Source organism: Perna viridis, chromosome 1 (assembly GCF_037379345.1).
Source record: "Perna viridis isolate PV_CMFRI_1.1 ecotype Kerala chromosome 1, ASM3737934v1, whole genome shotgun sequence".
In the NCBI taxonomy this organism is placed as follows: Eukaryota; Metazoa; Mollusca; class Bivalvia; order Mytilida; family Mytilidae; genus Perna; species Perna viridis.
This window is the reverse complement of record NC_142445.1, coordinates 421,540-441,233: the sequence shown is the minus strand read 5'-3', so window position 1 is coordinate 441,233 and position 19,694 is coordinate 421,540. Positions and strand designations below refer to the sequence as shown.

Genomic DNA, 19,694 nt, shown 5'->3' with positions numbered 1-19,694 from the left:
GCTAATTTGCTTTTGTTACTTTGTATGTATGATTTTAGTTACTTTATGTTCTTTGTGTATGTCTGTTTTCTATGTCTGGTCTTTGTCCTTGAATTACATTCTTTTGATTACCGCTATAATATTGGTTCCCTTGATTACTCCTTCTAATATTGACAAACAAAACAATTTAAACATAATTTCCGACCGCTTCAAACGAACGTTTTGTTAAGTAAGTCTCTTTTTCAGTATGTTGATCGGCGAAGGAAAGACAACTCTAGGTTATTTATGTAGAAAACGGGGAATATGATTGATATTTCAGAGCATCGCAAAATTTAATATTTCAGCAAGATTAATCAGCAAATACGTCCACCACTCGAAATGTTTGACCTTCTAAAAGGCAAAAATTTCAACTTTTACAGTTAATAACCCTTGTTTTCTTACTATGTCATGCTTGTAGTAGAATCCACTCACTCACTGTATAAACTAGATAAAGTTTATAAAAAAAAGACAGAGAATTAAAAGTCACACAAAAAATTATAATTGCTAGTGAAAAATACGAAAATCACAGGGGTGTTCATAAGATGGGTTGTTTATGGCGTTATCTCAGCGCATAAACAACCTCTTTTTTTCTTACTTCATTTTAATTTAGGAAACATTTTTTTGTAATTTTAATGAGACAACCCTCGTGCAACCCGCCTACTTATCATTGCCAATATGAAATTCAGGTATTCGTATACCTTCTATTTACATTTCCGTTTGACGTCAAAAATAAAACATTTTTTGTATTATATATTTAGTTTCTTTATTTGTGATATGATAGGATGACTTCAACTTATAACAATTGAGTACAAAGACGAAAAAAACCTTTTTTTTTCAATTACCACAAAAATGCCCAAATTATTGCCAATACGGTTTACTCCCAAACCTTTTTAACGACAAATCATTTTAACATAATTATGTTGATTGATTGCTGGGGTTTAACGTCCGAGCTGCAACATTTCAGCTATTTTCAGACGATAATTATGTCGATAATTGTGAGGTGCATGGTGAACCCACCCAGCTGGTATACTATGTCTTATAGTTTATAATACATTATTTTACTTTGTTGCTCCATTCCCCCTAGCAAAATGTTGGACCTTCAAAAACGCGCAACATTTCCATTATAACAGTAAATATATTTAAAGTCATGTTTTTCAACAATGGTAGTAGAATCCACTCATTCACTATATGAACAAGAAGTACAAAAAAAAAAACGATGAAAAATAATTAAAAGTCATAAAAATTGATTTGTAAAAAGAAGGTATACAGATACCTATATGGCGCTGATAAGTAGGCAGGTACCGATATAATTTTTAATGTTATAGCAACATCAGCATTTTTTATATGTTACTATCCTTTTTTATTCTTTGAAGTTGAAAACTCACAGAAGAAGAAACAAACAGATAAAAGTCAAAATCAAAAGAAAGGTATTCAGCAAACTGCCAATACAGTTTTGAGCGTTAAAGCAAAGGGTGGTGTACAGCATGAAAATCAAAGGGAAAAAATAGTTGAGGGACCAGGATTAAAAGATAGTCTGCAGAAAAATGATCCTATTACCTATGCTGATTTTGAGAGTGAGCAAAAGAATTGTATTCAACCAAGAAATCTTATTGAGAATACAGATGGAAACTCTGAACCAAAGAGTGGAACAACACAAATATATCGAATTGAGGATTCAGTTGGAATCTCTGTACCAGTGGAGAAAAGGGCAGACATAGATGGGACCTTGGAACCAAAGGGTGGTCTCACGCAAATAAATCAAATTGATGAAACTGATGTAAGTACTGACGAAATGGTGATTTCCCGAAATATAAATCAAATGAAGAATATTGATGCAAATTATGAGCCAAAAGAAAGACCCATGCACATATACCAAATTGAAAATACAGATAGGAGTGCTGAATCAAATGATGGTTCCGTCCAAATAATCTTTATTAAAAAACCTGAAATGAGCGCTGAACCAAATGCTGGTCCCACACAATTAAATCAAATTGAAGATACAAATGGAACCTCTGGACACAATAGCTGTCTCACACAAAAAAATAACACTGGTGACTATAATGGAAGCTCTGCTGAGAGGGTATGTTTTCAGCATATACATCTAATTGAAAATATTGGTGAAAATTCTGAGCTAAAAGATGGGCCCAAGCACCAAAGTTTGCAAAATATGATTACTGGTATAAGCTCGATTACAGCAGACTTTCCACAGAAAATAAATGAAATTGGAAAAACAAATGAAACTTCAAAACTGGAGTATGACAAAAAGCATATATATGGAATAGTGGATGCAGATGGAGGCGCCAAACAAATGAATATTGTCAAGCACACAATACAGATGGTAAATACAAATGGCAGCTCTGGAACATTAGATCAAACATATAAAACCGCTTCTTCAGATAAAAATTCAAAGGAAAATGAAAATCAACAACAAATAAATGAAATTGTAAATACAAATTTAACATTGGAATTTGAGGATTATCCCCCGCTAATAAAACTTAACACAAATACAGATATAAAGTCGCATGCAATGTATGATGCCGAACAAATTGATAAAAGAAACAATATCGGTGGAATTCAAAAACCAAAGGAAGACAAAAAGCACATGCATCAAATGTGGAATACTGAGATGAATTATCGGTTTGAAAATTATATTGGTGCTTCTGAACCTGAAGAGTATCCAGATGAAGAAGACATTCAGAATCAATCAACGTCGTTCAATAAAACGTTGGATGAAACAGACGGTAAGTGATGCTACTTCATCATTTTATAAATCCATTATACTTTATAGAGATCCGAAAAACTACCATTCCATATTCTAGGTTTTTTTGTTTTTCAGATATAGATAATATATTTTAGAAGGAATGATATGCGAGCCTGTATTTAAATTAAAGTTAATTTCAGTAGAAGAAGATACAGACTTTTTAATCAAAGACTTTTTCGAGCAAACAACTTTAAAAAAAAAAACCTGTTTGAAACTTAGCAATTTTTAAAACAATGTGTAAATGTAAATTTTTTCACATTTTTTGGATTCACGCTGGCCATGTGAACCATTTTTATTCCAATAGTAGAATAATGGAAATTATATTCGCCGTGTCCGTTAATCAGTCCATAGATCTCAGCATCAATGTACTGGAATGATTTGGTATTTTGTAAAAGTATTATCGCCAAAGAATGCCAATCTAAAAAGTAAGTTTCAATGGGTACATTATAATCTCATTGTACCTAAAATTACTAAAACGAAATCCATACATATTTGGTCTTTACATTTATAGACTAACACAGTGACCATTTGGAGTATTTATCAATAATCATTAGTTTTGGTTTTGGTTGGAAAACCTACACATCTTTATCTCCTGATATATTGTTTAAAATGTTTCAGTGAAGAGAAATTACATTTGTCTATCATATAACCCTTTTTAAGAGATAAAGTTAAAATTTATTGTCTTGTGAAATTCATAATTATGAGAGATAAATTTGTAAATGACACCGAAATGCAATATAATTTATCGGATTTTCGATTTGCCTTTTTTCCAATAACAGATAGATTGAAATGGATAACTACACATTTTTATCACATAGACCCAAAAAGTCACTTGTAGACAAAAATTCAAATGTGTTGCTTGGGGGAGGAGGGATAATCATATATCAGAGATTTTGCATGATTCTTAGTAACACTGCTACTTAGAATATAAACATGAATATATATTAAATATATATAGAAATTCAGATTTCCGGACATTACGTACATATACAGTAATACATAGGAATTGAAATCCTGCATCTTGCTTATCATAAAGAAAAATCCTCTATAGAATAATTAACAAGTGGTAAGAAATAGAATGTTGTTGCAAATGTTGTTGCTTCTGTGTGCATTAAAAGATTTTGAGAGGACATTTCACTTATCAACATCACTTTTCCTCCATTTCTGTCATTATTCTTTTATCAAACCTCAATTACAATAAAAACGTTTATCGCCAGAGCCATTTGGATGACGTTGATACAAGGTACTAGTACTAATAGAAAAATTCCTTGCTTAAGATTCGTGGTTTGAAAACCTAGTAAACAAAATCAACATGTTGCACATCATGGAAACTTTATTGTAAGAAATACAAAAATATAATTGTATTGTAGAATTCATAATTACGAGAAATAACTCTGTAAATGACACTGAAATACAATAGAAAGAGTAATCAGGGGAACCAAGCGTCTAGCGCTAATCATGGTAATCAAAAGAATATAATCCATGGACAAGGGCCAGATTTAGAAAACAGACATACACAACAAAGAACATATAGTAACTAAAATAACACATACAAAGTTTCAAAAGTAAATGAGCAAATCGGACTCCACTTAAAACTGGGGCCAGTGATATGTGCATCGGGAGGAAAAACGTCCTCTGCATTTCTAAAAAAAACACCCGCCGAATTGCTCATTAAAATCAAGTCCGGGAAAGTTAAAAGATGAAAGGAAAACTATGACACGATTAACAAATCAGTTTTCATGGCGGAGATGGATACACCGTAATGGTTCACGATATTATGATGACGACCATAAAACTTCTGTAGTGATGACTTCAATTTTGTAGCAACATAATCTTGTTCCAGAAACCTACTTGTTAGAAGTTTACCGTGATACAAAAAGTCTGCGTAGTTTAGGCAATCTTTGGTATAACGTATGAGTAGTAGTATGAGCAGTCCATACGCAGACGCTGAAGGAATGTTGTCACCCAAGTAAAGAAAAATTGACAATTGTTTTCCCTTATCATAACTATTAAGTTTTCGATTTGATTTATTTCCTAAGAATAGATAGACTGAATAAATAACTAAACATTTTATCATATATACCAACAAAGATGAAAGTTTGCATGATTGCTGTTATAAACATTTAAACATGAATATATATTTATATAATTCAACTTTTCAGACTTTACGTACATAGACAGTAGTACAGCAGGAATTGAAATGGTGCATCTAGCTGATCATACAGAAAAATCCTCTATAGAACAATTGATCAGTGGTAAACGTAGAAATAGAATGTTGTTGCAATTGTATTAAAAGCTTTGGGAGGCCGGTTCACTTATCAACATCATTTTCCCTCCATTTCTGTCATTATTCTTTTGCCCAACCTCAATTTCAATAAAAATGTTTATCGTTGCAGGATTTTGGGTAACCGCTGACATAAACGTCGCTACTGATAAAAAAAGGAAATTCACTTAGGAATGCATTGTCTTAAATTATTAGACCCATCGGGACATTACAAAACACATGAAACAGGTCCAAGATTGTTACTTATTAAAATTGTATCGACATCCTAACTATTTGCATCAATTACTACTATTGATTAACTGTTCATAAAAAGGAACGTTATAGAGTTTTTTTAAATTGTCTGACAGGAAGGAAAAAATAAATATAAGTTGAAGTTCAATTACTTTTGCAGACGTCACATACATTGATAGTATGCAGGCCCAAATTGAAATGATAGAATTAGCAGACCAGGTCAGTAGGATGAGCTCATCTGTTACAAAAACTACTGGTAAGTGGTATAGTAGTGAGAAATTTCAAGAAATTTATATGTTTGGTTAAGTATTGAAAGGATTCTGATCAAAATCGTGACAGTCTTAGACATTTATTTTTTTTTAATCTTAAGAGTTTTCATATTGTTCACGATTGCGATAAAGACTCAGCCCTCTTAAGTGTTTTACCAGTGATTTGGTTATGAAATTAAAAAATACTTTACCAATAAATACGACATAAACACTACATGTCCGTGTTAACTTTTTTTTATTTCAAACAAACACTAGTTCACTTTATCTGACATTTTAATTTGAAAATGAAATCCTATGTACACGGTAAAACATTTGCGTATTTTTGCAGCAAAAAGGAAAAAACCATACAGACCATGTCCATTTTGCCATAGATTTATGTCAAAGTTATCGTTGCATATTAAAAAGGTCCATCACAAAGAACCAAGAGTTGTCCATGCAATGTCATTGCCAGAACCAATGAGGCATCAAGTTTTTAATACCATGAAAAAAGAAGGCATTTTGTTTAAAAATAGAGAAATATTACTAAATAAAAACATCAAAGACAAACAGTTCCACATGTTAAAAGAGAGAAAAAGTGCAAGAACTGAAATTTCAATGTGCTGTTCCTGTAAGGGGTTTTATGCTAGAAGTAATATATCAACTCACAGAGCTGTTTGTCCTGGAGAAATCGAAGCATATGCACTGCCAATAACAATGCTGACACCATCTTCGACTCCGATTGACACATTTACTAAGGAAGAGAGGAAAACATTTGATCAGATGATTCTATCCAAGTTTAGAAGTGATGGTGCAGGGAAAGTATGTCAGTCAGATGATCTTATCAAAATATATGGCCTTTCTCGAGTTCACAAGGTACTAGCAAGAATTGTTAAACAACAAACCCTTCGAGAAAAACTTATGGGAGACATGCGAAACATAGCAAAGATTTTTCTGCTTGCAAAAGAGAAAGCTAAGCAGAAAGGTAAAGATATAACCTCTTGTGACCATCTGTTTAATGTGTGTAGCATGGAATTCATTCATGAAGCATTACTAGAATTAACACGAAAGACAGATGGCTCTTTAAAATCTGGACTTTGTCGAAACATTGGCTATACCATGAAAAATGTTTGTCTTATTCTAAAAGGTTTTCATATTGCCAAAGATGATCCAGAAAAAGCAGAACAGTTTGACAAATTTCAATCAGTACTGAATTTGCATTGGGACAGGTGGTTTGGTGAAGCTCAGTACAATTGCGAAATGGTCAGGCAAACTAGTTTGAGGAAGCCAAAACGTCTACCAAAAGAAGAAGTTATTGCAGAATTAAGAAACTACAATGTGAAGGCAATAAATGATTTGACTTCAGATCAGTATGAGTTTATGGCTGGTAATGACTTTGTTACACTACGGGATCTTCTAGTATGTCGTCTAACTTTATTCAATGCTAGAAGAGGAGGAGAACCTGGAAGGATGTTACTCCAAGAATGGAAGGATGCTGAAAATGATGAATGGATAAGCAAAAATGCAAAAGCAAATGCTATTACTGACCCTATTGAAAAAAGGGTTTTCAAAGATATAAAAGTAGCATACCAAGCTGGCAAAAATTTGAAGAAAATTGTGCCGGTTTTGATTCCCAAGGACTGCTTAGCTGGAATTAGGAAAATCGCTGATACGACAATACGACAAGATGCTTACATCGACAAAGCTAATCCATTTTTGTTTGCTAGTACAAAACGCTCAAACACGCATGTTAAAGGATGGAGAGCCGTAAAGAATATTATGATTCAAGCAGACATAACACAAAACATTACAGCAACATCAATGAGACACAGAGCATCAACAATCTATGCAAGCTTGGATGTACCATCGAATGAAAGACAACTATTTTACCAACACATGGGTCACTCAGAGGAGATAAATAAGAATGTTTATCAGGCACCACTGGCAGTTATGGAAGTGACTAAGGTTGGAAAATTCCTCACGTCATTGGATGCAGGTAGTTTTGGGAACTAAGATGTGAAGTGAATGCTTCATTAAGGTTCATTATGAATGGTTTTATAAGAAAAGAGCATATACAATCCTTAAATCAATATTTCCGTACTATTAAGTACGATTTCTGATTTTAATATTTCTATTTTCAAAAAAATAAGTAGATATTTTGTTCAAAAGTGCATACTCTTCACACATCGTTTATAAGGGTTTCTGAATATGTGTTTATTTTGCTTAGGTTGTTTTATATTTGATATGGTGTATTTACATGTCCTTAGAACATTTCTGAGAGAACAAAGTACATATTGTTTTACTTTTCAACCTGTTTAGACTTTCTATGTGGTCAACGTAGAGGGCTAAAATGGTCATTTTCTCGTTTATTCGAAATACATGTGTATCTAACAATTTGCGAATCTTTAGAAATCTTTTTTCACAGCACTAAATTGAGTATACAATAGCTTCACTTTTCCTTTATGAATTACATATAACCTATTGTTATCTATTTCGATTGTTTTTTTCTTTTTGAATCCTTATTATGTCTACATTGATCATGTTGATACAAACACTATGGAATTTTAACATGTCTTCCACAAATTTTCAAAATGTGTTTTCTTATAGAAAATGATTTGTTTTTGTTTCATTATTATCTGAACTTTTTTTTAATAAGCCGATATTACTTATTTTTCTTTGAGCTGAAGGATAGGCACGAGTAAGACTTATGTTTTAGGTACTCAAAAAAAGGGAGTAGAAATCCACAATTCAGAAGATCATGTCCAAAATTTAGGAAAAGGTGATGTTAGATCAGAAGTCGAGGGATATTCAAAAAACTCAGATGTTGTTGATAATTCAGAAGATGACGAGGAGGAAGACATTGATATTCCAAAAGAAGAAGCAGGTAGAACCAACTCTCTTATTCCCCTCTCGCAACTTCTAAATTTGTAGATTACTTACTGATTTAACCCCAATATTCGTTCCTTTGCGTTATAAAATACACATCTATATTCTTCTGATTTCCCTTCGAATCTTTGTTCCCTTGATAACTTATTGATATATATATTTTGTATACATTTCTTACCATGTTTTAAGATTTCATCAATTATTACTCGGACAGTACACTTACTGTTATCTATTCCTTTACGTTCCTTTATACAGTGTACCTTTATTTCCAGTTTCAAGGAAAAGAAACTTCACTAAAGTGAATTTAAAAGTAAAGAAACCACAATTGATTGTAAAATGTAAGTTGATTACACAGATTATCTCTCTAAGTATATGCAGTTTTAATTGAGTAGTTTGTCGCAGGTTATTGCAAACATTTTACAGTAATAGCAGAAAAGCAATGTATATAAAATATATAACTTATTGACAATAACAAAATGTTCACCTGATAGCAATTTTGTATTGTGATAATAATCATTATAATTTCCTGGTTTCTATGTCATTGTAATTGCTTTGTTTTCCATATGCAAATATATGTATGATAACAAAAAATAATTTTAACGCCGATTGCATATTTAAGACTGCCACCACGGGGAACTTATTTGAAACTGCACCCTTTGGGCTTCCTTAAAAATATGTTAATGTTGTAATATTCAAATGACTTTTTTAATGAATGTTGTTTAGGAGCATGCTCCACTACAAAGTAACATTTTATGTCGAATATGAACATTTACAATAGCAAATTTTCAAAATAGGTACTAAACATTATGGTATTTCCTTTAGATGCATCCAACTTCTAAGTAGAGAAATGTGCTAATAATTCTCTAGAGGTATCCTAATAATTATTTCTAAATTACGGTCCCGTGAAAACCTCGTCTGAACCTTATCATCTCCAACTTTAATTCACGATTGGTTTCCTTTACTTTACATAATATAGAGTTGAGCGGTTTATGTGTTAAAAATAAGATTTTAATGCATCGGAACAACACACACCTAATTTATACATCATTTGAAAGAAAAGTATTACTACTTTAAAATAAACTTGTCGTAAAAGTCAGTGGTGGTCCAGTTTTATGAAAAATGGAATAAAATAGAGAGGGGTAATTTTATGAAAAAAAAATAATGTTTTTAGATATTATTTCCAAGACACTGAAAGGGCATTAAATGTCCTTCTTTGATAATCGTAAAATAACTACTATTGTGAACTGAATTCAAAGTTCAATGATTTGTGTATCAGGTAGTTTAAGTCATATTATGACGTTTTTCTTCACCGCACAAAATAACTCATCTATTAAGTAAAATATTCTCAATTCGTTAAATGGTTGAAAATGTAGTGGATTTGTATGTTTATTCTCTACTTTCTTATATAACTGAAATATAAGGACTTCGACGATATAAATGTCAAATTATTTTTATACTAGGCCCTTAGCTGTTTCACCAACTCTTGCACTTTAGAAAATAAATCAATGACTGAAGCTAGAAATTCATTACAAAAATACACACAAGGTAACAACAGCAAATGAGCAACTCGGACTCCACTAAAAATTGGGAGCATGGACCAGGTGCACCGGTAGGGTAAGCTTATCTAGAAACACCCGCCGGATCAGATTATCTATAAAGTACGAGGAATCTGTACAAAGAACTCTATACTTGTATCTAGGTGTACCATCTTTAAAAAAAAACAACTATGTATAATGTAAGTAGACTAGTTTAAAGAGGGTGAAATTGTTTTGTGAATAATTTTGTGTATATTCCCTCATGTCTTCGTTGGCAACCATTTCGTTGGTATATTCTGTACCAGGACGTCTCAACTAAAGTATTAAATATGAACAAGGCATACATCTGCGCATTTGTATATTTTTCTTAAACTTATTACATACACATGTTACATTACATTTGCGCACAAATTGGACAAACGTGAATTTAAAAAAAAACTGGACCGTACGATGTTTTACGACAAGTCTTAAAATGAAATTAAATATATTTGAATAAGGTCCAAGTGTGCGTTCAATGGGTACATTAAACTCTTTACATAAAGCCCTGTCGCTTAATTGACCGCTCCACAAATATCTTTATTTCTAGTATCAAAGAAAAATGACAAATATAAGAAGACATTAAAAGAACATAAAAAGCCGTTGACAGTAAAAGGTATCTTGATTTTAAACGTTTTTACCCTGTTTGTACACATTTTGCAAAATTAGAAATATATGAGACATATTTACATACAGTGGATCAGAGAGATCAGGAGGATAGGTATAAGATAACCGACATTATAATTTAAGGCACATTGCTGTATTTTGATAAGTTCAATACGAGGAAATATTCTGCATATTTACATGACTCGGAGGTTTTTTTATTTTATTTTATTATTTTTTTTATTATTATTATTTTTTTTTTTGTATTCCTTTTTTGTTCTTTGTATTTTGTTTTTTTGTTCGTTTTTTTTTTTGTGAAGAGCAAAACTTGTGTCCGGTAAATATAAGGAACCAATTCAATCTGAGTTAGTTTTTCAGTTTTAAGGAACTATATGAATTGAAAATACATTGTCATCCTCTCCCACACCTTTGGCATCAATGATTATTTCCGGTAACAATTTTTTTATAACCCTCTTGGCTCTATGATATTTATTTACTGCTATCAAGGTGACAATATATGTTTATGTCTTTATTGAACGAAGCTAATGATTTACGTTTGTTTTAAGATAATGACTCAAGTGACGAATCAGAAGAATCTGAGATTGACAATGAAAACGATCGAAATGAATGTCGTAAAGAGCTTGTAGAACTCGTTGGTTCTTTGAAAAATAATTATGGAAAAAAGAAAAAGAGAAGTATGTTTAGTAATACATAGTTTGTTTCAAACTGTTTTGTTTTGATTGTTTTTTTTTCGGTTCGTTTCGTATGTTTTAACTTTGTTTTTGTTGTTTGTCTGTTTCAATTTATTATTTTGTTTTATAAATTTATTCCCATATGTATTTATAGTCAGTAATATCATTGTGCTGTGTACCGTGAATTGGAATTATAACTTTAAAATTCTTATGGAAGCCGAGGAGAACAGCGCAAGAAAATGGATAAAACGAGAACAAGAATACATTGGTTCTCTGTCAGAGTGGTTAAAGACCGTGTGTTCTTTAATTTTGTAACGAAAGAAAGTTTCAAGTAGATCAATGAGTGCCAATGCCACACAAGTATTCAAAGACCTCGATGTAGCAAAAACATTGTCTACTAAACATGACAAATATGTTGTCGTACCAGCAGACAAAGCCAAAACAACATTGTTTTTGTCTGCAAAGCGTTTTACATCCATTGTTTATTATCAGAGGTAGATATAGAAAATGATAGCAGTCATAAGACCTATACTGCTACCACACTCTCCAAAGAAGAGATTGAGGAAAACCAAACATCTGTGCTATCTTTTTTGGTCTATCTGCCAAGGACGATTATTGTGATTTAACGTCTATGCACTGGATTCCTAAACTCCACATACAAACAACGTTACATAGGTGGATCTGCAACATGTACCACCAAACTTCTTTCAAAACATTTGACTTCTCTTTTCACAGATGTCATGGGGGATCTGCAGTCCTACCACAACACTTGTTACTGCAGTAGTGGTATTAATTCAATGTGGATCTTGGAAACTTCGAAAGATCTTTTGGAGACAATCAGTGCAAGACTATTATCAGAATATAATAGCATTAAAACCTACGATTTGTCAAGACCGTATACTTCTGTTTCCCGTACTCACTTGAAATCCCGACTCAAAAACATTATACATCGTTGTTTTTTTTTCAAAAAAGATGGTACACCTTGATACAAATATGTAGTTCTTGATAGAGATTCCTCATACTTTGTGAAAAATAATCCAAAATCATCTTTCAAATATACAAAAGAAGATGTTTACAAAATGCTGGACTTTTTAATCAAAAAACATATTTGTCCAATAAAATGAACGGACTTTTTAAACAAACGTTCGGCATTCCAATGGGAACAAATTGTGTTCCTCTATTTGCTGACCTATTCCTTCACTCTGATGAGGCTGACTTTATAGCTGATCTGATCCGAAAGAAAGACTATCGTTTAGCTAGATCCTTATATCTCAGTTTTCGCTATAAAGATGACATATTATCTTTAAACAATCCTAATTTCGGGGATTTGATACATCGCATCTACTCCAAAGAACTTGAAATAAAGGATACTACAGACATTATGACGTCACCTCATATCTTGACATACACTTAGAAATTGATGGTAAAGGAAAACTATGGACCAACTTTTACGACAAATGTGATGACTTTTCATTCAAAATTGTCAACTTTCCTTTTATCTGTAGCAAAGTCACTTCAGCATCTACGTGTGGAGTGTTCATATCACAACTCGTACGTTATGCCAGAACTTGCCGAAACTACGCCAAATTTTTGTATCGCGCTAGACTTCCAACAAATAGGTTTCTGGAACAGGATTATGTTACTACATATATTGCTACATAACATTGAAGTCATCCCTACAGAATGTTTATAGTTGTCATCATGAACTCGTAGATCGCTACGGTGTATCCATCTGCGTCATAAAAACTGATTTGTTCAACGCGTCAGTTTTCATTTCCTCTTTCGTCTACCCCGTCTACATGACATTTTATTAACAACTCGGTGGATGTTTCTAGAAAAGCAGAGGACGCTTACCCTACAGCTGCAACTGGTTCATGCTCCCAGTTTTTAGTGGAGTCCGAGTTTCTCATTTGCTTTTGTTACTTTGTATGTATGATTTAACTTATGTTATGTTTTTATGTCTGTAATCCGTGTCTGTTCTTTTGATTACCGCTATAAACTTGGTTCCCTTGATTACTCTTTGTATAAGAAATGTGTCTTTCCGACTTCATACATTTTATACGAACTCCGTAGGAATGATGACATAGTCAGCTTTACATCCAGTTATAAAGACAATAATAGATATAAAGAAGAAAACCGGGCAAAATTATATCGAATATCGATAAACAGTCTGGTAAAAAGAAGTTACAGTCAAGAAATATCAATTTATGTGTTCTTGTATCTTTAGAATAAGCTTGTGAAGATGAACTCCAACCCATCTATTCGTTTTCCAGTCTTGAAAAGTGATTGAAACTCGTTGTTATTATTTATTAGTACATAGATAAAAGGCATTTACTTACTGTCCGTTGTGCCCAAAGGTACTTTTGCTTGTCCTTGGCCATATTTTATAAATTTTCCTATGAGTGGTCAAACTCGCTCATTTCCGACTAGCGTTGTTTAATTGACTTTTAATTGTTCATTTTGTGATAGCAGTAAAATAGATGCCTTCCATTATTTTATCGAAAAACATTGGGGGAAAATTAGCATTAATATTTGGCAACTAAACTAAAATAAAACAATTGATTATGATTTTCTTGCAGAATTTCGTGCGTCATGGACAGAAGAAGAAGAACAAATTGTGGAGCAAAATTTTAAGACCTTCATTCATGATTTCTCAAAACCTGGGACAAAGGGATCCCTACCAGGTAAACTTGAATTAATCATAATCTTGTCAAGTGTTTGGTGAGTTAATCCAAGGCTCCTGCTCACTTACCCCCTAAAGAATAGGCTTGAACAATTTATATAAACACAAGCCACTCATAAAAAATGATCTTGTTTTTCATATGCCCTTCCTTGAACTCCAATATATCTTGTTCTTGTCCAGCATTTTATACGCCCGCAAATTAGACTTTTTTATGTTTGTCCTTGTTCTGAACTTTTTAAAATGAATTTCAAATTGTTATCAATTAAAATGTTCAAACTAGTTGTTGTGTTCTTCATGATTTGTAGGTCCCTATGTTTAAGTGTGTCATAAACTAATACTGTTTCCACACAAGCTCCAATTATTCATGGTTTTACTATTGTGGTCGTATCATGCTGCGCTATGCGCATTTTTTCATTGAAGGACTATATATTACAGCTTGAAGGATCCTCTATCAAAACTGTGTATGACATTCCGCAACAGCAAATGCATATTCAACTAAGGGTCACACAGGTCATTCATTTAATCATGTTAGAACTTAAAATTCTAAATGATTTCAGATTGACCGTCCAAAAAAATCCGATCCTGATTGTAAGATTTCAAATGGGCTCCTCTTTGTAACTTCGTCTATGGTATGTTTGTCATTGTATAATGAAAGGTACCAAATTGACAAACTTTATATTTTTGCAAAAGAATAGTTTCTGCATTATAAATTATGAAAATTAGAGAAGCAATATTAACGAGCCGCGATAGGGATAACCCTGATGATTTTGAAGGCAGACATTTTAAGGTCACCATTTGTAAAGATAAAATTTGAAATATTGATTTTTTAAAAAAAATTTTTATGTTTTTTTTCCTTCTTTATTGATGTGGTGTCAGATTGCCATGTCCAAAATCAATGCGAGATATTGCACCCGGTTTGGGTAAGATTTAAACCAATATCTTGAGTGCTGCTTTATTTTCAGTTTCCAGTAACATTGTTCCGTCCAGCAAATTCCAATATTTACAAGAACGATTGTTCAGTAAAACGTTTCTACTTTCGGGTAACAATTTTACTAAAATTGTGAACAAAATCGAAAACCCATTTTTCGAGAAGACTTACCACTCTCTAGTTTTTGCATTCTGCTCGTTACTAAATGATTTTAGTTAAACAAATTAATTACAAATGTGAAAACTAAGATATCAAAAAATTATGTGCAAGCGCAAATGACAAAATATGCCTAATTTAAATGGAGAATAACACAGACTTTATATTCAAAATGTAATGCCACAGCTTTGTTTTGTCTTGTTTTGTTTTGTTTTTGTTTTTGTTTTTGTTTTTTTTTATTTGTGTGTGTGTATTTGAAAGAGTGATCAAGGAAACCAAGGTTCTAGCAGAAAACAAGAGAAAGCAACCCAAGGCAAAGACCAAACATGGAAAACACACATACACAGCATCTTTAAAATCACACATACAAAGTAACAAAAGCAAATAAGCAACTCCGACTCCACTAAAACCTGAGAGCATGAACCAGGTGCACAGAAAGAAGTGTTGATAACTTTTATAAGTGGTTTGCTGCAATAAGATAAAATTATGAATTTTGTTTCAGCAAAACTAGTCAATATAGTGAGTCACTTTAGGGAGAGTGTCTAAAAAAAGTATCGTATTTGGTTGATTATTGTTTTGATAGCAGTATTTCATCTAATCTTTAGCCGTGTTGCTGCAGTCACTACTGTTATGGTAGAAAATTAATTCAACTTTACTTTGTGGAACTAGGTACGAAACATTCGGAATGAAACTTAATATTTGCAACCGTAATCTTAATCAGTGCACTGTTTAACATCCCAAATCTCGCAGTTTTGCGTGAATAACCTGATTGTAAGATTAAAAGAAACCTCTTTTTAATTATGAATATTTTGATTTAGGTCGCAAGATGATTCAAAAGTTTCTGTCAAATCAGCCTGCAAGATTCTTAGAAAGTGTTCCAGAGGAGGAAAAAGTAAACAAAATCCATACCAAATTATTTAATGAGAGAGCGAAATGCAGAAGAACATTGCAGAGTATGGAAATGAAGTTACAACACTGAAATGATCCTACTTTTTTTCTGTAAACAAGTATTGTAGATTTTTTTCTCACATATTTTCCTCTTCTACATGTTATAGTAGCTGGAATGATAAACAATCTTTTTGTATGAGTGATTAAAACACAGAACTTTTCATATCTTCGAAGCTGGTGCTTGTTTAAATATAGTGCAATGTCATTTTTACATCTAGAAAGCTGGAGTATCAAGTAATGAACGTTATCCTGCCTGGGAAGTAAAGGGGAGTTTTATGTTCTCGCTGTAAAAACAGGTTTGGTTTATATCTATTACACAAGTTTCTGCTTCCGCCTGTGTGTAGGTTAATTGTTGACAGAAATTCTACGTAAAGACAAGCAGAAGGCTTTATAACAGCATTGCAAAAATGTGATATTTTGTGTGATCACAACATACATAATACTTAAGAACAATGAAAAAAAAAAAAGAATGCAAATTTAGATAATTGTATGATCTTTTCTTTTTTATCTATTACATGTTTTATGAATAAAGAAGTGCGATATTTTGCTTTGGCAATCTTGTTAAAATGAGTTATTTAATATTCTTTAGCGAAGTAGCAGTCACTAAAAATCATTTCTATAAAGAAATGTGTGCAATCAATTTGTAATCGTATACACAGTACAGCTCTTTACCAAAAGGCTAAACTCATTTTGCTGAATACAGTAATCAGGGAATGATTTTGAGAATGTTTGCCACCACCAGTGAATCTTAAAATCCTCAGTTCTTTACAACAACAAGAGGAAAATGAAGATATAATATGTCTGCTAGGTGCAGTTGCTTAGTATACCAGTGTTTGTTAAACCAAGCATACTGAACCAAGCTTTAATATATGGGCCATCATTCTAGTTGATTATGTTTGACTGACAAATGGTATCGAGGATTATTCCTCGTGTTAACCAGACTAGAGTACACCGAAAGTAGAACTAATTGCTTTTAATCATGCCCTTAGCCAGAATGGTGATTATAAAGACCAAGAAAATTACATCTGTAATATAAAAGGCCTCTCAGAGTGCATAATACTAGTTTGTTTCATCGTTTTGATTTGTGTTTCATTTGGAAACACTAAATAAACATTTGGATTACAGAGTTGTGAAATACTTGAAAAGGGTACGCTGAAGTAGACCCCAGTCGTTGAAGGTTTCCTTTTATTTCTTCTTTCATTTTGCGATCTTTAACGTTTATCCTTTCATTTCATTCTTGTTCACACTTTAATGATAGACAGCAACGCTGCCCTAAACGTACATCGTTAATATCTTTCAAGGCATTCAATAGTTGTGGACCGGGCACGAAGTTTGTACAGACGGAAAGACAACGGGATTCCTATATGTCCAAAAACTAATTAACATTACTTCAATTCAACTAAAAACGTGTACCACATTAACTATAGTTTGAACAAATTAGATACTACAATTCATAAAGAAACTATATCTATATATATTACATTTGATTTGATGTGTTTTCAAATTGATAAAAATATGGAAACATGTTTTATGTGAAATAACAAAAAAGAAATTATTTGGATACAATATTCAGTGGTATGATTAAAGGAAAATGTGATTTTTGTCTTTAATGGAAGAAAAATATAGCAACATGCATTGTTGTAGAAGTATTATAGTCTATTTAGTATATATTTTTTAAATAAAACTTTTTTTCTAAAAATCTACAATTTAATGAAATTGTAGATGGAAAAGTTTTTCATAATTTAGCTTTGTGCTGTTTTAAAGTGTTTTATTGATTTTATATGTACATGTATTTTATTTTTCGTCACTTAAAATGAACTTAGCAAACGTCATTTTTTCCTATTATCTAAAGTTAAGCTTTCAGCTAATTAATGGTAAATTGTATATCTTTTCTTAAGATTAAGCCACAAGGAATTATGTACAAAGTCTTTTCTTTAATTCCGATTTTCGCTACGTGAACACAAACAATAAATGCGAGATAAATTATGTAATAAAGGACAAATGTCCGTTTGGCTTAGGATTTTAAAAAAAAATTACTTTTGGTTGACACATAGTGATGATTTGACCCTAGAAACACTTTGTTATATTTTGTTTCATTGGTCAAGATTTTGATTGATAGTTGACCAATTAAATAAATTTTGATTTTTATTGGTTAATCATTTCTTCTGGCTAATCTGGTATAAAAAGCTATGTTCCTACGGTGCTGCATCCTACATTTATTTTTTTATTTTTATATTATTTTAAGTTTTATATCATTATTTCAGGTATGTGTATTTTATATTTTTATTCCCTACTTGCGGAGATCGGGATGCAGCTATATTTTATCCTGTTTTTGCAAAGTTACCTCCCGTAAGAGCAGGTATAATTTCGGAGTCTCTCTAATCGATGTTTGGATTCGGGTGCAGAAAAAAGAGGTAACTCGAATGAAAATGAAATCCCCAGCAGACAAACACAACGGTGTTTTTGAAATTTACAGGGTGTTTCAGTTTGTTGGTAGTTTACATAAGGATGATTTTGGCCGGGTCAATAGAACGAGAAATTCCCTTTTGACTTTCGAGATATTCTGAAGTATCGTCGATATCGGATGGAAAACCTTACGTTTTCCGAATATACACCTGCTCCAAAGGGAGATAAATGTTAATAAAATGTTGGTCCGCAAGTCTGGAATTTATCACTTTTTTGTATTATTGAAATGAAATCGGTTCATAAGATTTAATTTAGGTTATTTGATTTACTAAGAGGAGTTAATTTCATAATTTTCGAAAGACAAATCTTGTAAAAAAGTGTTTTGGGCAAAATATGCCCAAAAGCACGTCAAGAACAATTGTCTAATGCTGGTAAGCTTATTTCGAAATTGTGTTGTAAAATAGTTTAAATCCTTTACTAAATATTTATAACAATTTAAAGTGATTTTGTGATTGTACATAGCTAGAATAATAGAAGTTAAATAATGTGTTTAATTTTGTTTGAATTATGTGCATTTAATCAATGGATTTGCTTCATAGTTAAGTTAGTTCATTTTATTATCATATGGTGTGTAACATGTGGAAGTAAATGTAAATAGTTGTTTTTACTCAGTATGCAATAACCGGAAGTTAAAGTTAGGGACCAGTCATTCTATGTTAAACAAGGGTCCATTATTTATGTAAAATCCTTTCATTCTAAAGTGTTAAAGGTTATTGTTTATTTGAATAATGTTTGAAGTAAAAGTTTAATAGTTTATTAGTTATTTAACTATATATTTTATAATTGAAAGTTTCATTACTGGCTCCCTGTTTAAAGTGTTAACAATAGTCATTGGTTTTATTAAAGAAATATCATTTAATTAATTATGTCATCAACTTATGTTTTTCATTATTTTGTGTGAAGTTTACTATGATCCTACATACATGCATCGAGGAAACAATAAATTATAAAAACTAGTTTTAAGTTTTATATCATTATTTCAGCCAACAACCAAAGACCCATGTGTCGTTTCAGTTGTCAGGCAAATCTCCATTACTTACGATCAACTTTACACTTACGACTTTTTGTGAAATCGAGACCTGATCAGTCACTTGAGCTCTCCCGGCTATTCCCCTATACTGTTAAAAAGCCAAATACACCAAAAACAGTATAAAAGAAGAACTTAGTTCAAAATATATTATAAAATAGGTTATTATCTAGAGAAATGTGAAAACTTGTAAAA

General features: G+C 32.0%; 2 protein-coding genes and 1 long non-coding RNA gene across 3 annotated transcripts in view; all 3 read left to right on the top strand.

Moving 5' to 3' along the window:
* LOC148626752 (uncharacterized) overlaps positions 1 to 19,694 on the top strand; it is a 95,536-nt gene that overhangs the window by 40,653 nt on the left and 35,189 nt on the right. The window lies entirely within an intron of this gene.
* LOC148626755 (uncharacterized) lies at positions 5,352 to 8,470 on the top strand. The gene is made up of 3 exons (XM_088564606.1): positions 5,352 to 5,550; positions 5,892 to 7,535; positions 8,256 to 8,470. The coding sequence occupies exons 1-3, from the start codon at positions 5,475 to 5,477 to the stop codon at positions 8,468 to 8,470; spliced, it is 1,935 nt and encodes a 644-aa protein (XP_088420732.1). The 5' UTR covers positions 5,352 to 5,474.
* On the top strand, positions 10,672 to 16,506 carry LOC148626754 (uncharacterized). The gene is made up of 4 exons (XM_088564605.1): positions 10,672 to 10,717; positions 11,166 to 11,294; positions 13,871 to 13,975; positions 15,877 to 16,506. Exons 1-4 carry the CDS (start codon positions 10,672 to 10,674, stop codon positions 16,035 to 16,037), a joined length of 441 nt encoding a protein of 146 aa, XP_088420731.1. The 3' UTR covers positions 16,038 to 16,506.

Bases quoted from the DNA above. Each gene is read 5' to 3' on its own strand.
- LOC148626755 (XM_088564606.1), top strand. From the start codon at position 5,475: ATGCAGGCCCAAATTGAAATGATAGAATTAGCAGACCAGGTCAGTAGG. The intron at 5,551-5,891 runs GTAAGTGGTATA...GTATTTTTGCAG, and splicing joins ATCTGTTACAAAAACTACTG to CAAAAAGGAAAAAACCATAC. The intron at 7,536-8,255 runs GTAGTTTTGGGA...CTTATGTTTTAG, and splicing joins CCTCACGTCATTGGATGCAG to GTACTCAAAAAAAGGGAGTA.
- LOC148626754 (XM_088564605.1), top strand. From the start codon at position 10,672: ATGAGACATATTTACATACAGTGGATCAGAGAGATCAGGAGGATAG. The intron at 11,295-13,870 runs GTATGTTTAGTA...ATTTTCTTGCAG, and splicing joins TGGAAAAAAGAAAAAGAGAA to AATTTCGTGCGTCATGGACA. The intron at 13,976-15,876 runs GTAAACTTGAAT...ATTTTGATTTAG, and splicing joins GACAAAGGGATCCCTACCAG to GTCGCAAGATGATTCAAAAG.